The following is a 22640-nucleotide window of genomic DNA, read 5'->3' on the forward strand; positions in this document are numbered from 1 at the left end:
TCCACCTCTCTTTCTCCTCCGCTTCCCGCCTTGGGGCACGGCTTCTCCCGCAGAGGGAACACCTGCCCTTCCCCTCTCTCAGTCCCTTCGCCGAGAGCGCTTTCGTCCCGGGCTCTCAGCGAGGGGGCTGCAGGAGAGGCGGGCCAGGCGTTTTCACAGCAGAGGCTGGCGAAGGTGATTTTCAATGTCGGGCGCGTGGATGCACACGCTCCCCATCCCCCTGCTAGCCCACTCGGAACATTCAAAATAAGGAAAACCTTCGCCGGCCTCCACTGTGAGAAGAACGGAGAAAGAACGAGAGAGAGTGAGAGCAACAGACAGCAAGATAGAGAGAAAGTGAGAAAGAGAGAGAGAGAGAGAAAGAGGGGGGGAGAAAGTGATAGCAAGAGAGAACAAGAGAGAGAAAGAGTGAGAGAAAGAAAACAAGACAGAAAGAGAGAGAGAGAGAGAAAGCAAGAGAGAGAGAGAGAAAACAAGAGAGAGAAAGTGAGAAAAAGAGAGAGAGCAAGAGGAGGAGAGAGAGAAAGAGAGAAAGAAAGAGAGAGAGAGAGAGAGAGAGATGAGAGGAAGGAAGCAAGAGAGAGAGAGACAGAAAGCAAGAGAGAGAGAAGAGTGGAAGGAAGAGAGAGAGAAATGATAGAAATAAGGGAAGAAAAGAAGAGAAATGAGAAAATGATTGAGGCAGAGAATGACAGGAAAGAGAGAGAAACAGAGAGAGAAGTGACTCTTGATTTAAAGCATATGGTAAAAGCACTTAAATAATAACAGAGAAAAAAACCCACAGCCTTCTTAGGTTCTTATGTTCTTATGTCTATTTTATTAATACTGTAGTTATGTTTTTGGTTTTGCTGGTTGTTTTAGTTTTAATAGCAATGGATTTTGGTTTTTTTAAATTATTAATTTCTTTTAATAAAAAAGAAGGAATTTTTTTTCTTATTTATTTACTTATTTACTTATTTATTTATGTCTATGCCGCCCAGTTCCAAGGGGACTGCCACTCAGACACTATACTTTTCCGCCCACACCGAAAAAAAATTAGAGGGAACATTACTTGGACCCCTCGAAAGAATGGTTTGTGGCTGCATCTGTCGCCTCCTGAAAATCCCGCCTCCCAAGTCCCCATAAACATCAGGTCTTCTATAGAGAGTGTGTCAAGCCAAATTGACTCCTAAGAATTTGTGATTTTGTGTCAGGTTAGGCTTGTGGCTCATCACATCTTCCTGCTTCTCCTTCTCAGATGATACTCCCGTGGCCACAGCCAAAAACATGCCTGGAGACAGTGCAGACCTATTTGGAGATGGAGGTGGGGAAGACGGTGGTGCCCCTAATGGTCGTATGTGGAGGACGGTCATAATTGGGGAACAGGAGCACCGCATTGACCTGCAGATGATCAAGCCATACATGAAGGTGGTAACTCATGGAGGTGAGAAGCCATGGAGGCATCACAAGGTCTCTCTCCAACTACCGTATTTTTCGGAGTATAAAAAGCACCTTAGTTTTTGGGGAGGAAACTAGGGAAAAGAATCTGCTTACCAGGTATTAATCTGACTTGCATCCTTAGTCTGGTCAGTTTCAGCATATTAATTTATCCCCTGGTTAGGGCTTAAAAAAAACCTTATTCAGAGAGAGTAACAATGAAAGAGCTTGCAAACCAGTAAGAGCTGGGAACATCATTAGCACCTGGAAAGAAACATTCAGAGCAAGAAGAGCAATGGAAAAAACCCTGCAAAGACTTAGGACTTGGAAAACATTATTTGCAGAGAGTAACAATGAAAGAGCTTGGGAACATGGCTAGCACCTGGTTAGGGCTGGAAAGAAACATTTGAAGCAAGTAAAGCAATGAAAAAAACCCCTCTACAAAGACATGGTTTGGAAAACATTCTTTGCAGAGAGTAACAATGAAAGAGCTTGCAAGCCGGTAAAAGCTGGGGATATCATTAGGGCTGGAAAGAAACTTATTCAGAGCAAATTAGAGCAAAGAAAACCCCCCACAAAGATTTAGGGCTTGGAAAACATTCTTCACAGAGAGTAACAATGAAAGAGCTTGCAAGCCGGTAAAAGCTGGGGATATCATTAGGGCTGGAAAGAAACTTATTCAGAGCAAATTAGAGCAATGAAAAAAACCCTGCAAAGACTTAGGGTTTGGAAAACATTCTTCGCAGAGAGTAACAATGAAAGAGCCTGCAAGGTAAGAGCTGGGAAGATCGTTAACAGCTAGTTAGGGCTGAAAAAAAGAGCTCCATTCAGAGTATAAGACGCACCCAAATTATCAGCCTCCTTTTGGGAGGAAAAGGGTGCATCTTATACTCCAAAAATACAGTATGTCTTTGGAGGAGAAGGGAGCATGTCCATCAGGCGGGGAAGGTCCTCATATTTCAGGAAAAGGGATTTCTTGGCTCACTCAGTGGATCAGTTCCCTCCATGCTTCTGTCTCTTTCTCTCTTAGGTTATTACGGAGAAGGCCTCAACGCCATCATTGTCTTCGCGGCTTGTTGCTTGCCAGACAGCAACCTGCCTGACTACCATTACATCATGGAGAACCTCTTCCTGTAAGTGGGGGCTCTTCCTGTCTTTTGCGAAGGAGGGGAGGACATCTTGGGGGCGCTGCCTAAGTCATCTCTAACATGGGAAATCTCACACAGGGTTGTGACCTGGAAAAGGATGGGTTTGCTGTTGTGAGCTGCCCCAAGTCCTTATTGTTGTTGTTGTTGTTTTTGTTGTTGTTGTTGCCAGATTCCTGGCTCTTTGGGGATGTTTAAAAGAGGACTGCTTTGTCCTCCCAGACTTCAATCCCCAGAATTCTCCAGCCAGCATGTTTGAAGGCAGGTGGACTTCAACTCCCAGAATTCTCTAGCCAGCATGTTTGAAGGCAGGTGGACTTCACAGTTCCCAAATTCCCCAGCCAGTATTTATTTGTTTGTTTGTTTGTTTGTTTATTCATTCATTCATTCATTCATTCATTCATTCATTCATTCATTTATTTTTAATGCTGCCCTTCTCTTTAGACTCAGGGCAGTTTACAAAATGTTAGCAATAGCACTTTTTAACAAAGCCAGCCTCTTGCCCCCCCCCCCCCAATCTGGGTCCTCATTTGACCCATCTCGGAAGGATGGAAGGCTGAGTCAACCTTGAGCCGGTGATGAGATTTGAACTGTTGACTTGCAGTATACTTGGAGACAGGTGGACTTCGGCTCCCAGAATTCTCCAGCCAGCATGTTTGAAGCCGGGTGGACTTCATCTCCCAGAATTCCACAGCTAGTCATTATGTCAGAGTTTGCAGCACATCTGACCAGCACACAAATAAATGAACTTCAGCAGGATTCAATTATATATAAGAAACTTCTTTATATACAACACCATACAGCAGAATCCAGAAATACATAATCAGTTAGAAACATAGAAGTCTGACGGCAGAAAAAGACCTCATGGTCCATCTAGTCTGCCCTTATACTATTTTCTGTATTTTATCTTAGGATGGATATATGTTTATCCCAGGCATGTTTAAATTCAGTTACTGTGGATTTATCTACCACATCTGCTGGAAGTTTGTTCCAAGGATCTACTACTCTTTCAGTAAAATAATATTTTCTCATGTTGCTTTTGATCTTTCCCCCAACTAACTTCAGATTGTGTTATTACAGTAATATTCAGAGAAGCAAGGTAGAGCTTCTAGAGTAGAGTAGAGTAGAGTAGAGACTCTAGAAAGAGTGCAGAGAAGAGCAACAAAGATGATTAGGGGACTAGGGGCTAAAACATATGAAGTCTAGGGAAGAGAAGGACCAGGAGAGACAGGACAGCAGTCTTCCAATATTTGAGGGGCTACCACAGAGAGGAGGGGGTCAAGCTATTTTCCAAGGCACTAGAAAGCCAGAGAAGGAACAATGGATGAAAACTGACCAAGGAGAGATTCAACCTAGAAATGAGAACTTTTCTGAAAGTGAGAACAACCAACCAATAGAACGGAAGCTGCCTTTGGAAGTTGTGGGAACTTCATCACTTGAGCCTTCGGAGAGGGGCGGCATACAAATCTAATAAAACTTAAACTTTCAGGAAGATATTAGACCGAGCAGGGGGTTGGACTAGATGACTTGTAAGGTCCCTTCCAATTCGGTTAATATAGTGGTACCTCTACCTAAGAACGCCTCTACTTACAAACTTTTCTAGATAAAAAAACCAGGTGTTCAAGATTTTTTTGCCTCTTCTCAAGAACCATTTTCCATTTACAAACCCGAGCCTCTGAAACTGTAACTGGAAAAGGCAGGGAGAAGCCTCTGTAGGGCCTCTCTAGGAATCTCCTGGGAAGAAACAGGGCCAGAAAAGGCAGGGAGAAGCTTCTGTGGGGCCTCTCTAGGAATCTCCTGGGAGGAAACAGGGCCAGAAAAGACGGAGAGAAGCTTCTGTGGGGCCTCTCTAGGAATCTCCTGGGAGGAAACAGGGCCAGAAAAGGCGGGGAGAAGCTTCTGTGGGGCCTCTCTAGGAATCTCCTGGGAGGAAACAGGGCTGGGAAAGGCAGGGAGAAGCCTCCATGGGCCCCTTCAGGAATCTCCTGGGAGGAAACAGGGCCTCCACCCTCCCTGTGTTTTCCCCAATCGCACACATTATTTGCTTTTACATTTACTAGGGGGGGGGGGGAAATGCTTCTTCTTACAAACTTTTCTACTTAAGAACCTGGTCATGGAATGGATTTCTTAAGTAGAGGTACCACTACTTAATCTGAACATGGCTATATGCATTTTTAAATGTTTCCTTAGGTCTATGGTTGCAGCAACTGGTCCTGAGTAGTCTAGGGAAGAGAAGGACCAGGGGAGACATGATAGCAATCTTCCAATGTTTGAGGGGTGCCACAGAGAGGAGGGGATCAAGCTATTTTCCAAGGCATCTGAAGGTCAGACAAGGAATAATGGATGGAAACTGACCAAGGAGAGATTCAACCTGGAAATAAGGAGGGATTTTTTGACCAGGAGGGTAATCAACCTGTGGAACAGACGCTGTCTACAGAAGTTGCAAGAGTCAATTGAGTCTTTCAAGAAGAAATTGGACTGCCATTTGTCGGAAATGGTGTAGGGACTCCTGCTTGAGTGGGGGGGTTGGACTAGATGACCTACAGGTTCCCTGTTACTGTTGCAAGATATAATACAGAGACAAGTTAATACATATAGAGGCACTCAGATAGATAGATAGATAGATAGATAGATAGATAGATAGATAGATAGATAGATAGATAGATAGATAGATAGATAGATAGATGAGATAGATAGATAGATAGATAGATAGATAGATAGATAGATAGATAGATAGATAGATAGATAGATAGATAGATCAGTGAACCTAAGCCACGCCAAGGCTCTTAGCCATCTGGGTCACCAAACAGCCCCCATTGGCTGTTGTCATGTCTATACAATCTATGAATATTCATACCCTGACAGATTCTGGGAGTTGAAGTCCACCTGTCTTCAAGGAAGACAGGTCAAGGGAATGGAGCCCCTCCCTTATGAAACCAGGTTGCAACGCCTTGGTCTCTTCAGCCTTGAAAGACGGTGTTTAAGGGGTGACTTGATTGAAGTGTATAAAATCATGCATGGGATAGAAAAGGTGGATAGAGAAAAAATATTTTCTCTTATCACACAATACTGGGATGAGGGGGCCCTCCCTAAAGCTCAGAGGTAAGAAAGTGAGGACAAATCAAGGGAAATATTTCTTCACCCAGAAGGTCGTCGGTTTATGGAATTCACTTCCAGAAGAGGTTGTGACAGCTGTCAGCCTGGAGAGCTTCAAGGCAGGATTGGACAGATTCATGGATGCCAAGTGTATCGGTGGTTATTGAAACGGATGTCCATGTGCCGCCTCTATGTTGGTTGAGGCAGGCGGGATTCCCTTGGGTCCCATTTGTTGGGGGTCGAGGGAAAGGGAGGGTTTTGCCTTCTCTTTCTGCTCAAGATCACTGTGGGCCCCTGTGGCACAGAATGCTGCACTCGATGGACTTTGGCCTGATTCAGCAGGGCTTTTCTTAGGTTCTTAGGTTCTTATGTCTTAAAAGTTTCTAAGGTGGGGAAATCCAGATCTAAAAAAATACTCCGACCTTGCAGTTTTCTAGGCCTCCTTTTTCTTCACTTCTCTTTCTTCTCTTCTTCTCTCCTTCTGTAAAAGATATGTGATCAGCAGTTTGGAGCTTCTGGTTGCTGAAGACTACATGATCGTATATTTGAACGGTGCCACTCCGCGGAGGAGGATGCCGGGCATCGGCTGGTTGAAAAAGTGCTACCAGATGATCGACAGACGGTAAGGAGGGTTGATCCCACCCAAAATGGACCCTGTGTCATCATCAGTTCAGATGAGAAAGGAACTACCCTGGGCCTGTTCTTTTGCGGCAATGCTGACTCAATCTCCGGAGGACAGGGGAAGCCCCCCACCCCTGTATTTTTTCACATTCCAGCATTTGATGTACCTTCTTTTTAAATACGTGTGGCCTGGAATCCTGTGAGCGAAGCATTTATAGTTGGGATCTTTTGGGCATAAATTTGAAACATCTATATCTCCCATCTCTTTCCCCACCTCTCTCCCCCTTTCTCATCTATCTAACATCTATTAATCAATATCTATTTATCTATCGTGCAGAATGCGGCCGCGAGAGCCGCATTTCTCTCTCATCTCTCCATCATCCATCCATCCATCTATCAGTATCTGCCTATTTACGTCATCTATCTATCCATCCATCTATCTATCTATCTCCATCCATCCATCCATCCATCCATATCTGTCTATTTATGTTGCCTATCTTCTCTCTCATCAATCTCTCCTCTCTCTCCCATTGCTCTATCTGTCTGTCTGTCTATCTCCATCTATCTGTCTGTCTATCTCCATCCATCCATCCATCCATCCATATCTGCCTATTTATGTCATCTATCTTCTCTCAAAGATCTCTCCAATCTCTCCCTCTCTCCTCTCTCTCTCTCTCTCTCTCTCTCTCTCTCTCTCTCTATCTATCTATCTATCTATCTATCTATCTATCTATCTATCTATCTATCTATCTGGCATCTGTCAAATGTATGGCCCAAAGACCCAATTATATATAGACCTCTGTCTGTATCCAACATCAAAAGAAAAATTGTGCTGTGCCAGGAGTCAAAAATGACCTCAGAACCCCTAGCCAACCATTATTGATTTATTTTTACAACTTTTAGAAAAACAACAAAACAAAGCACAGAAACACATACTCTATGAAAAGGAGAAAAAACAACAATCTCCCAAGTGCTTAAAAAAAGAAAAAGAAAAGGGAAAAAAGGGCGGGGGGATCTATGGGCTATAGATTCAATAGCATTTCTAGCTTGGTGCCTTAACGGCTACCCCAACCTGACTTTTTTAAGATTCACAGGAGTACAAAATTATCATCTCACTGAGGAGTACCCTCTTTAACTTATTTTATTTTATTTTTCCCAAACTGCATCGTCTCCATTTTTCGGCAGGTTACGGAAAAACCTGAAAGCGTTAATAATCGTTCACCCTTCCTGGTTCATTCGGACGGTGCTGGCGATATCCAGGCCTTTCATCAGGTAAAGGAAACAAAAGCTGGAGTGAAACCTGGCTTCCTCACCACTTTTATTATTTATTTTATTTATTTGTTTTGTCAAGTATGTATTGGTGGTATACAAAGATATAACAGATATGTATTGTAACTGAGAATAGTAGCTAGAGAATTGGGTTATATCTCTAGGACAGTGTTTCCCAACCTTGGCAACTTAAAGATATTTGGACTTCTACTCCCAGAATTCCCCAGCCAGCAAATGCCGCCCCTCTCTTCGGAGAGGGGCGGCATACAAATCTAAGTATTAAAAAAATAAATAAATAAAAGCTAATATTCACACATTTGATTTAAAGCAATGAATGTAAATATAATTCTTTTATATACAGCTTAAACCCAAATTTACAACTGCATCATTTTCATGGAGGAGGTGGCATAGATAGAAACATAGAAACATAGAAGACTGACGGCAGAAAAAGACCTCATGGTCCATCTAGTCTGCCCTTATACTATTTCCTGTATTTTCTTACAGTGGATATATGTTTATCCCAGGCATGTTTAAATTCAGCTACTGTGGATTTACCAACCACGTCTGCTGGAAGTTTGTCCCAAGGATCTACTGCTCTTTCAGTGAAATAAGATTGAACAGATATTTGAGTTGTAGAACTTCAGCAAACTGAAAAGATGCTATATAAAACTGGTATCATGAATTCCTAGTGTTTTCAAAAAATAGAGCAGTTCTTAAAGGCTTTCCCTTAGAAATAGCTGGGAAATCCACTTATTTTCATATTAAATATGCACATATATTCATAATTGTTAAATTCATATCCTCTAAACTACTACTACTATTATTAGCATTTAGACTTATATACCACTTTTACAGCCCTCTCTAAGCAATTTACAGAATCAACCTTTTGCCACCAACAATCTGGCTTTTCATTTGACCCACCTCGGAAGGACGGAAGGCTGAGTCAACCTTAAGCCGATGATTTGAACGGCTGATTTGAACTGCTGAACTACAGCTAGCAGTTAGCTGGAGTAGCCTGCAGGGCTGCACTCTAACCACTGCACCACCCTGGCTCTTATCTGTTGACCTCGGGAATGGTGTGACACCTTGAGGATGAGGCTTAAGTCACATTTTCCATGGCCATTGTGACTTTGAACTGTTGTTGAACAAGGGAGAATTGCCTGTAGAAGCTAAAGCTAAGTCTCTCTCTTCTTTTTCCAGTGTGAAATTCATCAGTAAAATCCAGTACGTCCACACCTTGGAGGAACTAGCTCATACAATTCCCATGGAGCACGTCCAGATTCCAGATTGCATCCTGCAGTAAGTAATTGTAGCAATTCAGAGGTCCCTGGAATCCTCAACACTGTGAAATAATCACATCATCATCATATTTTAACAACCCCATAATCTCTTGCGGGGTATAGTTGGGGCAACTGAGTGTTTTAATGGCCATATACCATTCCTGTCACCATAGAAACATAGAAGACTGATGGCAGAAAAAGACCTCAGTCTGCCAATATACTATTTCATGTATTTTATCTTAGGATGGATCTATGTTTATCCCAGGCATGTTTAAATTCAGTTATTGTGGATTTACCAACCACGTCTGCTGGAAGTTTGTTCCAAGCATCTACTACTCTTTTAGTAAAATAATATTTTCTCACATTACTTCTAATCATTCCCCCAACTAACCTCAGATTGTGCCCCCTTGTTCTTGTGTTCACTTTCCTATTGAAAACACTTCCCTCCTGAAGCTTATTTAACCCGTTAACATATTTAAATCTTTTGATCATGTCCCCCCTTTTCCTTCTGTCCTCCAGACTATACAGATTGAGTTCATGAAGTCTTTCCTGATAAGTTTTATGCTTAAGACCTTCCACCATCACCAATGTGTTCTGTGCACAGCCCTTGGAGCGAGACCCCCGACTCAAAAATATTTTATGAATAAATCAAACTCAGAATAGAATAGAATAGAATTCTATTGGCCAAGTGTGATTGGACACACAAGGAATTTGTCGGTGCAGATGCTCTCAGTGTACATAAAAGAAAATAAAGATTTGTCAAGGGAAAGCAAGTAGGATGCTTGGCTGCATAGCTAGAGGTATAACAAGCAGGAAGAGAGAGATTATGATCCCGCTATATAGAATGCTGGTGAGACCAATTTGGAATACTGGAGACCTCACCTACAAAAAGATATTGACAAAATTGAACGGGTCCAAAGACGGGCTACAAGAATGGTGGAAGGTCTTAAGCATAAAACGTATCAGGAAAGACTTAATGAACTCAATCTGTATAGTCTGGAGGACAGAAGGGAAAGGGGGGACATGATCGAAACATTTAAATATATTAAAGGGTTAAATAAGGTCCAGGAGGGAAATGTTTTGAATAGGAAAGTGAACACAAGAACAAGGGGACACAATCTAAAGTTAGTTGGGGGAAAGATCAAAAGCAACATGAGAAAATATTATTTTACTCAAAGAGTAGTAGATCCTTGGAACAAACTTCCAGCAGACGTGGTAGATAAATCCACAGTAACTGAATTTAAACATGCCTGGGATAAACATATATCCATCCTAAGATAAAATATAGAAAATAGTATAAGGGCAGACTAGATGGACCATGAGGTCTTTTTCTGCCGTCAGACTTCTATGTTTCTATGTCAAGAATCATGTGGTACAACACTTAATGATTGTCATAGGGGTCAAATAAGCAATGAAGAAACAATCAATATCAATAAAAATCATATCGTATCCCCCCTGGTCCTTCTTTTCTTTAGGTTGAAGGGCTGCTAGGGGAATATACTGGCATAAGTGATCCCTGACCGCTGTGAGCTACGAGGCCCCCTCCCTTATGTCTCTGCTTGCCCATTAAACAATCTCATTCAACAGAAAAACTGATCCACCCCCACCCCCACCCAGTAGAGAAGTCCTAACGTTCTCCACACCTTTTGCTGTAGGTTCGAAGAGGAGCGAAATCAGGCCAGGAAAGAACGGTACGTCTCCTTCGGGGTGGGCCAGGAAGGGTGTGTATATGTGTGTGAAAGTGTGTGTGGGGGGGTCCGCTGGACTCCATTGGGGCGGGGGCCATTTGGGAAGGGGCCGCTTCATCTGACCATGCTTTTATTTCCTTACAGGGCAGAAGGAGTGAAACAAGAGATGGCTGAGAGAGAGAGGTGAGCTTCCTCCTCTTATTCATAGAAACATAGAAGACTGACGGCAGAAAAAGACCTCATGGTCCATCTAGTCTGCCCTTATACTATTTCCTGTATTTTCCTGTATTTTATCTTACAATGGATATATGTTTATCCCAGGCATGTTTAAATTCAGTTACTGTAGATTTACCAACCACGTCTGCTGGAAGTTTGTTCCAAGGATCTACTACTCTTTCAGTAAAATAATATTTTCATTTATTTGTTTGTTTGTTTTGATTTATAAGCTGCCCATCTCCAGACTGAGAAGAACTCCCTGTCCAAATAGGGCCGCAACTGGTACACCTGCCGAACCTGTGCAAAAGTCCCCCTAGCCACAGCTGAGAGATATTCCTCTAGTCTCAGCTGCGGATCTAAGGGGACTCCTAGATTGCAGGCCCCTCTGAGGGGGTCAAATTTTCCAACACCATCATCCCATATCCTCATGCCGGGGATGGTCGGAAGAAAGCTAGAAATTTGAGGGAGGCTAGAGCCCCCTTTCCAATCACAAAGCTCCTTATAAAACACACAATCAATAATGAATGAATCAGCCTTCTGGAGCACAATCTCTGGCTCCCTCTTATGGCAAACTTAAAATACTACTACTGTACTACTACTACCATTACCAATAGTAATAGTAATAGTAATAATAGTAATAATAGTAATAGTGCAATAGTGCGTAGGTGAAAAACCAATTGTGGTTTTAAGTGAATACTACTCTTGGGGGAAGACCCTGGTGACTCTGGTGTTTTCAAAAAAATAAATCCCCAACATCTACTAATACAGTGTTCCCTCACTTTTCGCGGGGGATGCGTTCCGAGACCGCCCACAAAAGTTGAATTTCTGCAAAATAGAGATGCGGAATTACACTATTTTTGGCTATGAACAGTATCACAAACATTCCCTTAACACTTTAAACCCCTAAATTGCAATTTTCCATTCCCTTAGCAACCATGTTTATTTATTAAAGTTTATTAAAAAAAATATTTATTAAAAACAGACAAAAGTTTGGCAATGACATATGACGACATCGGGTGGGAAAAACTGTAGTATAGGGGAAAAACCCGCAAAGTATTTTTTAATTAATATTTTTGAAAAACCGTGGTATAGACCTTTTGCGAAGTTCAAACCCGCAAAAATCGAGGGGACAGTGTAGTTTGTCTTTTTTTAAAAAAATATAGTTTATTGAGTATTAAAAATTAGAAATCAAAAAAGGGGGTGAGGGGAAAAAGGGACTGAGGGTACACAATAAAGGAAAGTCATAAATTCTACATAGTTTGAAACATATGGAAAAATCAAAACAACAATTGTATCTCTTTAAACAATACATATCGTATAAAGTAAATAAATGAAGTAATGGAAGCAATAAAGAGAAAAGGATTTTGGAAAAGGGGAAGAGGGGAAGAGATACAATACTAAAATACTAATACTTTGTCTTAATTCCGAAACAGGACTGCCCTTCCTTCAGAAGATCAGGAAACAAGGTTTGGGAATTTGATTTTAATTAAAATTCATCTTGTTTTAATTGCTTTATATACAGTGGTACCTCTACTTAAGAACTTAATTCGTTCCGTGACCAGGTTCTTAAGTAGAAAAGTTTGTAAGTAGAAGCAATTTTCCCCATAGGAATCAATGTAAAAGCAAATAATGTGTGCAAACCCATTAGGAAAGAAATAAAAGCTTGGAATTTGGGTGGGAGGAGGAGGAGGAAGAGGAGGAAGAGGAGGAGGAGGACAGTCGCTGCTGAAGGAAGAATGTGAGGTGAGGGGAATCAAAAAAATCCAAAACTTTGGTATGGTAGGCAGTGCAAGGGAGTCACCACAGTCAAGTGATTTATTCCCTCTCCAAGTGCCCAGAGAAAGGAAAATGCTTCGTTTGCTCTGGACTGCCAAAGCCTCCTTAAACGCCACCCAAAGGCTCCTCTGGCAGCCCAGAAAATCCCAAGGTGGTCAGGATTAAAGGGGGAATGGCAGGAAACTGGCCGGGCCTTCGTGCTGCTCTCAAATTTCCTGGGAAATTTTTCCGAGCTCAGGTTCTTAAGTAGAAAATGGTTCTTAAGAAGAGGCAAAAAAATCTTGAACACCCAGTTCTTATCTAGAAAAGTTCTTAAGTAGAGGCGTTCTTAGGAAGAGGTACCACTGTATATATAAAATGTCACCAGTTTTATTTTCGTGTTTTGCCATCTTTTTCTGGTTTTAACTGAACCATCGCTTAAGTTTGGGCATCATTATTGCTTTCAAAACATTACAATCTTGTGTCCTCGGCTAAGAACCAAGAAACCCGCTTGGTGGGTCAGTGTGTGACATGACCTCAAGGAAGCCTTTGTCTGACTCGTAAAATATAAATTATCGAAGATCTATCTTCACATCTAAGTTGATATGTTCGCCCTTTAAATATTTTGAAACTCCACATCTTCCACTAGTGGTTCAGTTCATTGACTGGATTATTCAGTTCCATGCTGGACTGACCAAGGTTGAGTCTCTCTTGGTTTAAAACTAGGTTTTGGTTTAACATTAGGAACATCTGTGTATGGAAATCCTCAAACAGGTCACTATTGTCCCAAAGGTGCTTTTTTTTACAAGAGGCAACTGGACTTTCTTGGTTTTTCCCTCGGGTGCCGAAAGCGCATGTGTGTATGCTATTGTGCATGCGTGAGTGCCCACACCCATAATTCAATGCCTGGGGATGGCGAAAATGGCCTCCCCCAGCGCCCCAGGAGGCCCTCTGGAGGTCTGAAACAACCCATTCCCCAATCACTGGTGGGCCCAGTAGGTCCATTTTTCACCCTCCGCCATCATCTGGAGACTCTCTGGAAGCAAAAAATGTGCCCCCAGAACCTCCGGATGAGCCGAAAATCAGCTGGCAGGCACACATATTCGCATTGGAGCTGAGACAGGGTAATGGCTCACATGCCAGCAGATCTGACTCCGTGTGCTACATGTGGCACCCGTGCCATAGGTTTGCCATCACTGGTGTAACCCAAAGAGTTGCTTTTATAATAATTATAATAATTATAATAATTATAATAATTATAATAATTATAATAATTATAATAATTATAATAATTATAATAATTATAATAATTATAATAATTATAATAATTATAATAATTATAATAATTTATTATTATATTATATTATTTATAATTATTATAATTATTATAATGTATTATTATTATTATTATTTATTATCACCCCTATGCCACCCCTCTCCGAAGACTTCGAGCGGCTCACAACAAGCAATATACAAAGTACAAATCCAATATTAAAAACAGTATTTAAAACCCTTGTAATAAAAAACAATCATACAACCCAGATAGACCATACATAAATCATAATAGCTGAGGGGTATATCAATTTCCCCATGCCTGGCGACTTAGGTGGGTTTTCAGGAGCTTACAAAAGGCAAGGAGGGTGGGGGCAGTCCTAATCTCTGTGGGGGAGTTGATTCCAGAGGACCGGGGCCGCCACAGAGAAGGCTCTTCCCCTGGGTCCCGCCAGACGGCATTGTTTAGTTGAAGGGACCCACAGAAGGCCAACTCTGTGGGACCGAATCGGTTGCTGGGATTTGTGCGGCAGAAGGCGGTCCCGGAGGAAGTGGTCCAATGCCATGTAGGGCTTTATAGGTCATAACCAACACTTTGAAGTGTGACCGGAAAATGATCGGCAGCCAGTGCAAGCTGCGGAGTGAGGTTTTTTTTTCTTGTTTTTTTTAATAAAAGTTTTTATTTACAAATATACAAAACATAAAAGGCAATCATAACAGTTGACATTGGAATCTATTACATTACAATATGTCTGAATATATAAATTATAGCATTCAATAAACATATAGAATTACAAAAAAGAAAGAAAGAAAATAAAAAAGGATATAGAGAAAGTAGAGAGAAAAGGAAGAGAAGAAAAAAAAGAGGTGAAGCAATGAAGAGGAGAGAAAAAGAAAAAGAGAGAAGGGTGGGTGACTGTACAGTGGAGTTGTGTTGAGAATGTGAACTAATTTTAAATTTGTTAGCTTATTACCTAAGATCAAGATTAGTCATATAGATAGGGAGAAGCCAGCGTTGAATTAATCACGGTATAGAGATTTGGAACTAAAAGTAAAATTTTATCTTTATACATCCAATATCTCATGTAGAAATTGGGAAAGAAAAGAAGGGGTTTTATACTAGATTTGTGTCTAATCTAATATATACAGATCATTCCATTGTTTAGACAAATTGTTCTCTTTTTTTAAACCACCTATAAAAGGGATCCCAACAATTGTTGAATGAAGACTCGGTTTCATTTCTAACTCCCATGGTTAGCCTAGTCATCTCTGCACAAATACTGTGCAAGCTGCGGAGTGTTGACAAAACATGGGCATACCTGGGGAAGCCCATGATTGCTCTCGCGGCCACATTCTGCACGATCTGAAGTTTCTGAACACTTTTCAAAGGTAGCCCCAGCTTTGTGGGTTTTCAAGTCTTAAGCCCGCGTAACTTTCTTCCTCTCCTTCCAACCTCTTCTAGCATGTCATGAATCCGGATGGAGAGACGGACGGGGCTGAAGAAACTCTCCACCTGATAAGGACCACCCAACCGCCCCACCTTCCTTTCCTGGCCTTCCGAGCTTGTCAAACATCGCATCTTCGGTCCATCAGAAGAAGCATCTGGCTGTTTCCTCCCTCTCCATCCAAGGCAAAGAGTCTGGACACTCCACCCCACCACTGAGTTTGCAAAGGAAGGAGCTCCTTTCCAGGAAAGGCATCGACCGCTTGAGTTTCCAGACAGACTCCATCATAATGAACGACCTTGGGGGATGATTGCATCTACTGCGAAAACAAAAAACAACCCGGAGATCTGGATTTTTGCACCGCAAGGCCTTTCCTGCAGTGGCTCCAAGTGGAAAGCAGATTTTTTTCCCATAGCAAATCATTGTATAAAGAGACATTTTCTTCATGCGTCGATCTGTCCCGAATGGCTTAATCCGCCTCCTCTTTTCAGAGATGGCTTGTGTAGGCCTGTTGTAACAGACACCGAAAGTCGATCTCTCTTTCCCCCTTGAATTGGGGGTGGTAGGATTCACCCCTGGGGCAGATAATGTGAAACGGAACTTGGATTCTTTGCCTCCCTTTTCAAGGATTCTCTCTCTGTGTCTTTGCATCCCAAAATTCCTACAGAAGCAAAGAACGTCCTTCAACCGTCAGCATCAAAATGCAGAGAAGGCTTTGATTGTTTTTACGACAAGGGACAGTTATCCTTTCCGTTTGTATCTGGATGTGCTAGGGCAGTGTTTCCCAACCTTGGCAACTTGAAGATATCTGGACTTCAACTCCCAGAAGTCCCCAGCCAGCATTCGCTGGCTGCGGAATTCTGGGAATTGAAGTCCAAATACAGTGGTACCTCATGATGCAAACTTAATTGGTTCCAGGAGGAGGTTCGTAAGGTGAAAAGTTCGTAAGACAAAACAATGTTTCCCATAGGAATCAATGTAAAAGCAAATAATGCGTGCAAATCCTTCAGGAAAATCCCAAACTTTAGAAGGGAGGCGAACAGAGGGCAGGGAGGAGCAGCTAAAGGGGTCGGGTGGAAGAAGCAAGGCTAAGCTAAAGGGTGAGTGGGAAGGAAGAAAGGCAAGGGGGGCGCCTCTCCCTTTTCTTTCTTCAAAAGACACTCTTTCAGTGCCTCTGCAAGCACGCTGTTCTCTGCAAAGTCTTTCCCCCTCCTAGCTGCCCTTCCCTTTTCTTTCTTCAAAGGACACCCTTTCAGTGCCTCTGCAAGCACACTGTTCTCCTACTTTTTAAAATGCAAACTCTTTCCCCCTCCAAGCCGCCCCTCCCTTTTCTTTCTTCAAAAAAGGAAACAAAAAGAAACCCCTTCATCCCAGCAGCAGCGGCTTGGGTTCGTAAGGTGAAAATAGTTCGGAAGAAGAGGCAAAAAAATCTTAAACACTGGGTTCGTATCTCGAAAAGTTCGTTAGAAGAGGCGTTCGTAAGATGAGGTACCACTGTATCTTCAAGTTGCCACGGTTGGGAAACACTGTGCTAGGGAGTTGCAAACACACACTAAGATTTCCGAGAACAAGCAAAACAACAACAACAAGCAAACAAACAAACCAGGAACAAGGAAACAGACTTTAATCAGACTTTAGTCAGAAAATGAACATACTTACAGGATGTACATTTTTCAGAGGCAGGAAATCACATTTCGGTACTGCTTTGCTTTCCAGCATAATAAACAATGAGGACTAGGCAGCGGGAATAAAAACACTGATGGAGAAATTTAGTAGGAGAGACTTCAGATGATTTATCAGCTTAAAGATCGATTAATGAACTTGAACCCTCATTCAGGTTGGAGACAGGTGGATCCATCCCTCCCTTAAACCAAGATACGAAAATCTTTTTTTGCTTACCTATATCTCTTTGGATGTTACAGGAATTGGGCCTGGTTAGTCTAGGGAAGAGAAGGACCAGGGGAGACATGATAGCAGTGTCCCAATATTTGAGGGGCTGCCACAGAGAGGAGGAGGGGGTCAAGCAATTTTCCAAAGGCCCTGAAGGCCAGACAAGGAATAATGGATGGAAACTGACCAAGATTCAACCTGGAAATAAGGAGGAATTTTCTGACAGTGAGAGGGATCAACCAATGGAACAGAAGTTGCCTTTGGAAGTTTTGGGAGCTTCATCACTGAAGGCTTTCGAGAAGAGACTGGTAGGGTGTCCTTGGGCAGGCGGTTGGACTAGATGACCTACAAGGTCCCTTGTAAAATAATGCCTGAAACGTTATTCCAATCCATGAAGTTATTAAAAAATGGGACTCAGGCAAAGAAAAATGAACAGCAAAAGGGGAATCTACTTGTTGGTGTGTCGCATACAGGGTAGTAGTAGCTATGTCCTACTGGGAGATCATGCTACGTATTGGTCCATTGAGGCAAAATCATGAGAGAGAGAGGGGGGAGAATGAGACAAAGAGAGAAAAGAGAGGGGGGAGAGAAAGAAAGAATGAGAGAAAGGAGAGAAAGAGAAAATGAGACAGAGAGAAAAAGAGAGAATGAGGGAGAAAGACTTCACAATCTACTGTATACATTTACAAACTTGCTTTTTCTTTTAATGCATTGTAAATAAGCAGCAAAACAATGGTGGGAACAAATTTGGAACTCTTACACTGTGGCTTGGGCAAATGGCAAGAGACTGACAATTTTTGAAGCGGTTGTAGGTCACTGTTTGTGTCCAAAAGAGGTTGCCAAAAAAGTCGAGACTACGGAAGTTTCGTGAGCTATCGAGAGATGATCTAGAATAGTGATGGTGAACCTATGGCACAGGTGGCACACAGAGCCATATCTGCTGGCACGCGAGCCGTTGCCCTAGCTCAGCTCCAGCGTGCATGTATGCAGCCATCTGATTTTTGGCTCACACAGAGGCTCTGGGAAGGTATTTTTAGCCTCCAGAGAACCTCACTTAACAGTGAGACCAATCAACTATTGGAACAGAATTTGCCTTCGGAAGTTTGTGGGAGCTTCATCCCTGGAAGCTTTCAAGAAGCAATGGAATTGCCACCTCTCAGAAGTGATGTAATGTCTCCTGCTTTGGGGGAGGGGGTTTAATAATAATAATAATAATAATAATAATAATAATAATTATTATTATTATTTATTAGATTTGTATGCCGCCCTCTCTGAAGACTTGGAGAAGCTCACAACAAATAATACATGAGATTATTACTATTAATAATAATAATAATAATAATAATAATAATAATAATAATAATAATTTATTGGATTTGTATGCCGCCCCTCTCCATAGACTTGGGGCGGCTAACAACAATGATAAAAACAACATGTAACAATCCAATAATAAAAACAACTAAAAACCCTTATTATAAAACCAAACATACAAACAAACATACCATGCATAACTTGTAATGGCCTAGGGGGAAGGAATATCTCAACTCCCCCATGCCTGGCAGTATAAATGCATCTTGAGTAGTTTACGAAAGACAGGGAGGGTGGGGGCAGTTCTAATCTCCGGGGGGAGTTGGTTCCAGAGGGCCGGGGCCGCCACTGAGAAGGCTCTTTCCCTGGGGCCCGCCAAACGACATTGTTTAGTCGACGGGACCCGGAGAAGGCCAACTCTGTGTGAGCCTTAGCGGTTTGTTCCAAGGACCGCTGGAGTTGGAGCGCCACCACCTTCTCAACAACCTTCCCCATAAATATTATTATTATTATTATTATTATTATTATTATTATTATTATTATTAATTAGATTTGTATGCCGCCCCTCTCCGTAGACTCAAATCCAATATTAAAAACAATTTTAAAACCCTTATAAAAAACAATCATACAGTTCAGACAAACCATACATGAAATGGAACAGCTAGGGGTATGTCAGTTTCCCCAGGCCTGGTGACAAAGGTGGGTTTTCAGAAGTTTGTGAAAGGCAAGGAGGGTGGGGGCAGTCCTAATCTCCGGGGGGAATTGATTCCAGGGGGCCGCCACAGAGAAGGCTCTTCTGGGTCCCGCCAAATGACATTGTTTAGTTGACGGGACCCAGAGAAGGCCAACTCTGTGGGACCTAATCGGTCGCTGGGATTCGTGCGGCAGAAGACGGTCCCAAAGGTATTCTGATTCGATGCCATGAAGGGCTTTATAGGTCATAACCAACACTTTGAATTGTGACCAGAAACTGATCGGCAGCCAGTGCAGGGCTGGACTAGATGACCTACAAAGTCCATCCCAATTCTGTTAATCTGTTAAAAACCTGTTTTTCAAAGCACCTGAAGGCCTGACAGGGAACAACGAATGGAAACGGATCAAGGAGAGATTCAACCTAGAAATAAGGTGGAACTTTCTGACAGTGAGAGCGATCAACCCATGGAACAGAAGTTGCCTTTGGAAGTTGTGGGTCTCCTGCCTTGTGGGGTTGTTGTTGTTGGGGGTTGGACTAGATGTCCTACAGGGTCCCTTCCAACTGTTGTTATTCTAATTCATCCCATGTTCCTTCTAGCTTCGGAGACTTGTCGCTGGTATCATCTCTGTGTCAGTGGAGACATATGTACACATGTAAAGTCCATGTGTAAATACCCATGGGTTTTTTGTACACTCCCTGTAATCATCAACGGAGCATGCCAAAAATATCAAAATGAACCCTGGTGACAAGACAGGGTGCAAGACCTGTGCATTTTTCTCTCGCACCTCCCACCTCCGTTAAAGTGGATGTTTTCTGTTGGAAACACACAACCTGTATTGTTCGTTAAGGCTTACCTGACGTACGTTTGTCTTTAGTTGGCTGAACCTCTGTGAGATATACCGATTCCTATTAAGTATGTTACGTTATCGTTATTACAATTTGATAATTTTTTTTTGCTGTTTGAAGCCAAGAAAACTCAAAATATTTAATTAAAACTTCTGAGCCTTCTGTGAGATGCTTTTTTTCCTGTTGTGCGTTAAAATGTGCTGTTTTGGTTCTCCCAATGTTTCATTTTCATTCATAGTTCAGCTTTGGAATTTGCTACTGACTACCAGTTTAGCTAATATCAAAAGGAGGAGGAGGTGGTGGTGGAGGAGGAGAAGAAGAAGAAGAAGAGAAGAAGAGAAGAAGAAGAGAAGAAGAAGAAGAAGAAAAGAAGAAGAAGAAAGGAAGAAGAAGAAATAGTAAAATAGAAGAAGGAGAAGGAGGAGAAGAAGAGGAGGAGGAGGAGCAGTAGCAGGAGGAAGAAAGGGTGGCACAGTGGTTAGAGTGCAGCACTGCAAGCTACTTCAGCTAACTCCTAGCTGCAGTTCAGCGCTTCAAATCTCACCACTGGCTCAGGGTTGACTCAGCCTTCCATCCTTCCTTGGTGGGTCAAATGAGGACCCAGATTGTTGGGGGCAAGGGGCTGATTCTGTAAACCACTTGGAGAGGGCTGTGAAAGCACTGTGAAGTGGTATAGAAGTCTAAATGCTATTGCAAAGGAAGGAAGGAAGGAAATGAGAAAAAGAAAGAAAGAAAGAAAGAAAGAAAGAAAGAAAGAAAGAAAGAAAGAAAGAAAGAAAAAGAATAGAACACCAAATCAGTGGAACAATTTGCCTCCAGAAGTTGTGGTTTCTCCATCCTTGGATGTTTTTAAGAAGAGATCAGACAGCAACTTGTCTGAAATAGTATCAGATCTCCTGCTTGAGCAGGGGGTTGGACTGGATGACCTCCAGGGTCCCTTCCAACTCTATGACTCTGCAGTTTGCCCTGGCCCCCTTGCACTCCCAGCTTGCTGCTTCAAGTCCTTCAGTTCATCCTAGAAGGTCAGTCCTTGAGGAGGAGGGGGGTCGTTCGGAGGGTCTGAAGGCGCTCCCGCCCCTCCTGACTCTGAGGAACATGATCAGCCGATGCACCCGTGACCCTTTGAAGCACGCCGCCTGAAGCACGCCGCCGTGTCATAATAAGTGTGACTTACCGAGTGAAAGCGGGATTAAGTGATACTTTCGGACCAATGCGAAACGTGCAACCCAAAGACCTATTGCCTTGGGTGAAACACACACGTGGTCTTCTTCTTGAGTGCTGTGATTTCCCACAAGAACTTTATTCCTGTGATTCTAGATTTTTTTTCCTTTAAAGATTTATTTTATTTATTTATATCATTTTATTTGCATGCCCTCCAATTCCTTAAGGACTCTCATTAGTTCTCACAAACTTATTCTCATTAGTTCTTCATTTGTTCAGATGCATCCATGTTGGGGAAGGAAGGAAGGAGAAAAGGAAAGAGAAAAGGAAGGGAATAAGGAAGAAGGAAAGGATGAAGGGAACAGGGAGGGAGGAACAAAGGGAAAAGGGAAGGAAGGAGAGAAGGAAAATAAAAAAAGGGATGAAAGTGAGGGAGAATTAAAGAAAAGTGAAAGAAAGAAAGCAAAGGAGGGAAGGAAGACAAGAAAGGAAGCAGAAGGAATGGAAGGGGGAAAAGGGAAAAAGGGAAGGAAGAAGGGAAGGAAGGAAGGAAAGAAGGAAAAAGAATGCAAGAGAATGGAGGGAGAAAAGGGAAAGGAAGGAAGGAAGAAAAAGGGGAAAAAAGTAAAAGAAGGAAAGGGAAAAAGGAAACAAGGAAAGAAGGGGAGAGAAAAAGGGGAAAAGGGAGGGGAGGAAGGAAGGAAGGTAAAAAGGGTAGTGAAGGAAAGGAAGGGGAAAGAAGGGAAAAGGGAGGAAAAAAGGAAATGGAGGGAAGGAAAGAAATGAAAGGGAAAGAAGGAAAGAAAGTGGCAGGAAAAAAGAAAGGGAAGGAGAAAAAAAGCAAGCACAAGAAAGGTAGTACATGATTTGGAAGAGGAGGGAAGGGTCTTTGAAGGCCCCATTTGGACCCTTGATTTTTCCAGGCCCAAGTTAGCTGACCAGCTTCGTGACATTCCCAAGTGTTCAAAATGCAACTTCGTAGGGGGCAGATGGAGGGCAGGACCAATAGAATGGACCCAGATGGACAAGGAGGACTCTCATTTGCTGTCTCTCAAAGAGGCCAGGAGACAATGACACACACACCATTTTATTCATATTTAACAAATGTTTATGCTGATGCAATCACAACACAGTTAACACACAAAGAAAGTATAATTTAGAATAGAATTGAAGAATAGAATAGGATTGAAAAAGAGAAGAGAAAAGAAGAGAAGTTGGAGGGGACATTGGAGGGGTAGGCAAAGTTGGTTCTTCTATTACATATGGACTTCAACTCCCAGAATTCCTGAGCTAGTATGATTGGGTCAGGAATTCTGGGAGTTGAAGTCCACAAGTCATAGAAGATCCAAGTTTGCCTACCCCTGTTCTAGTCCAACCCCCTTGCTTTGACAAGAAACCCTACCATTTCTATTTGGTTGCCTTTTGAATAACGTAGAATAGAATTTGAAATAATGAATAGAATGGAAATGGAATGTGAATAGAGTGGAAATAGAATGAGAACGAGAAAGAGAAGAGAAGAGGATTCTTTATTGGCCAAG

The 22640-nt window shown here is 42.3% G+C and overlaps 1 protein-coding gene across 1 annotated transcript in view; it reads left to right on the forward strand.

Moving 5' to 3' along the window:
* ATCAY (ATCAY kinesin light chain interacting caytaxin) overlaps positions 1–15297 on the forward strand; it is a 39491-nt gene extending 24194 nt beyond the window's left edge. The window contains exons 4-12 of the mRNA XM_070731981.1: positions 1238–1423; positions 2447–2549; positions 6148–6279; positions 7464–7550; positions 8748–8846; positions 10483–10518; positions 10660–10698; positions 12165–12197; positions 15221–15297. Coding sequence (XP_070588082.1) covers positions 1238–1423; positions 2447–2549; positions 6148–6279; positions 7464–7550; positions 8748–8846; positions 10483–10518; positions 10660–10698; positions 12165–12197; positions 15221–15230 — 725 coding nt within the window. The 3' untranslated portion in view covers positions 15231–15297. The remainder of the gene's footprint in view (positions 1–1237; positions 1424–2446; positions 2550–6147; positions 6280–7463; positions 7551–8747; positions 8847–10482; positions 10519–10659; positions 10699–12164; positions 12198–15220) is intronic.
* The last annotated feature ends 7343 nt before the right edge of the window (positions 15298–22640 follow it).

The sequence above is a fragment of the Erythrolamprus reginae genome, chromosome 1, assembly GCF_031021105.1.
Source record: "Erythrolamprus reginae isolate rEryReg1 chromosome 1, rEryReg1.hap1, whole genome shotgun sequence".
NCBI classification, from domain to species: domain Eukaryota; kingdom Metazoa; phylum Chordata; class Lepidosauria; order Squamata; family Dipsadidae; genus Erythrolamprus; species Erythrolamprus reginae.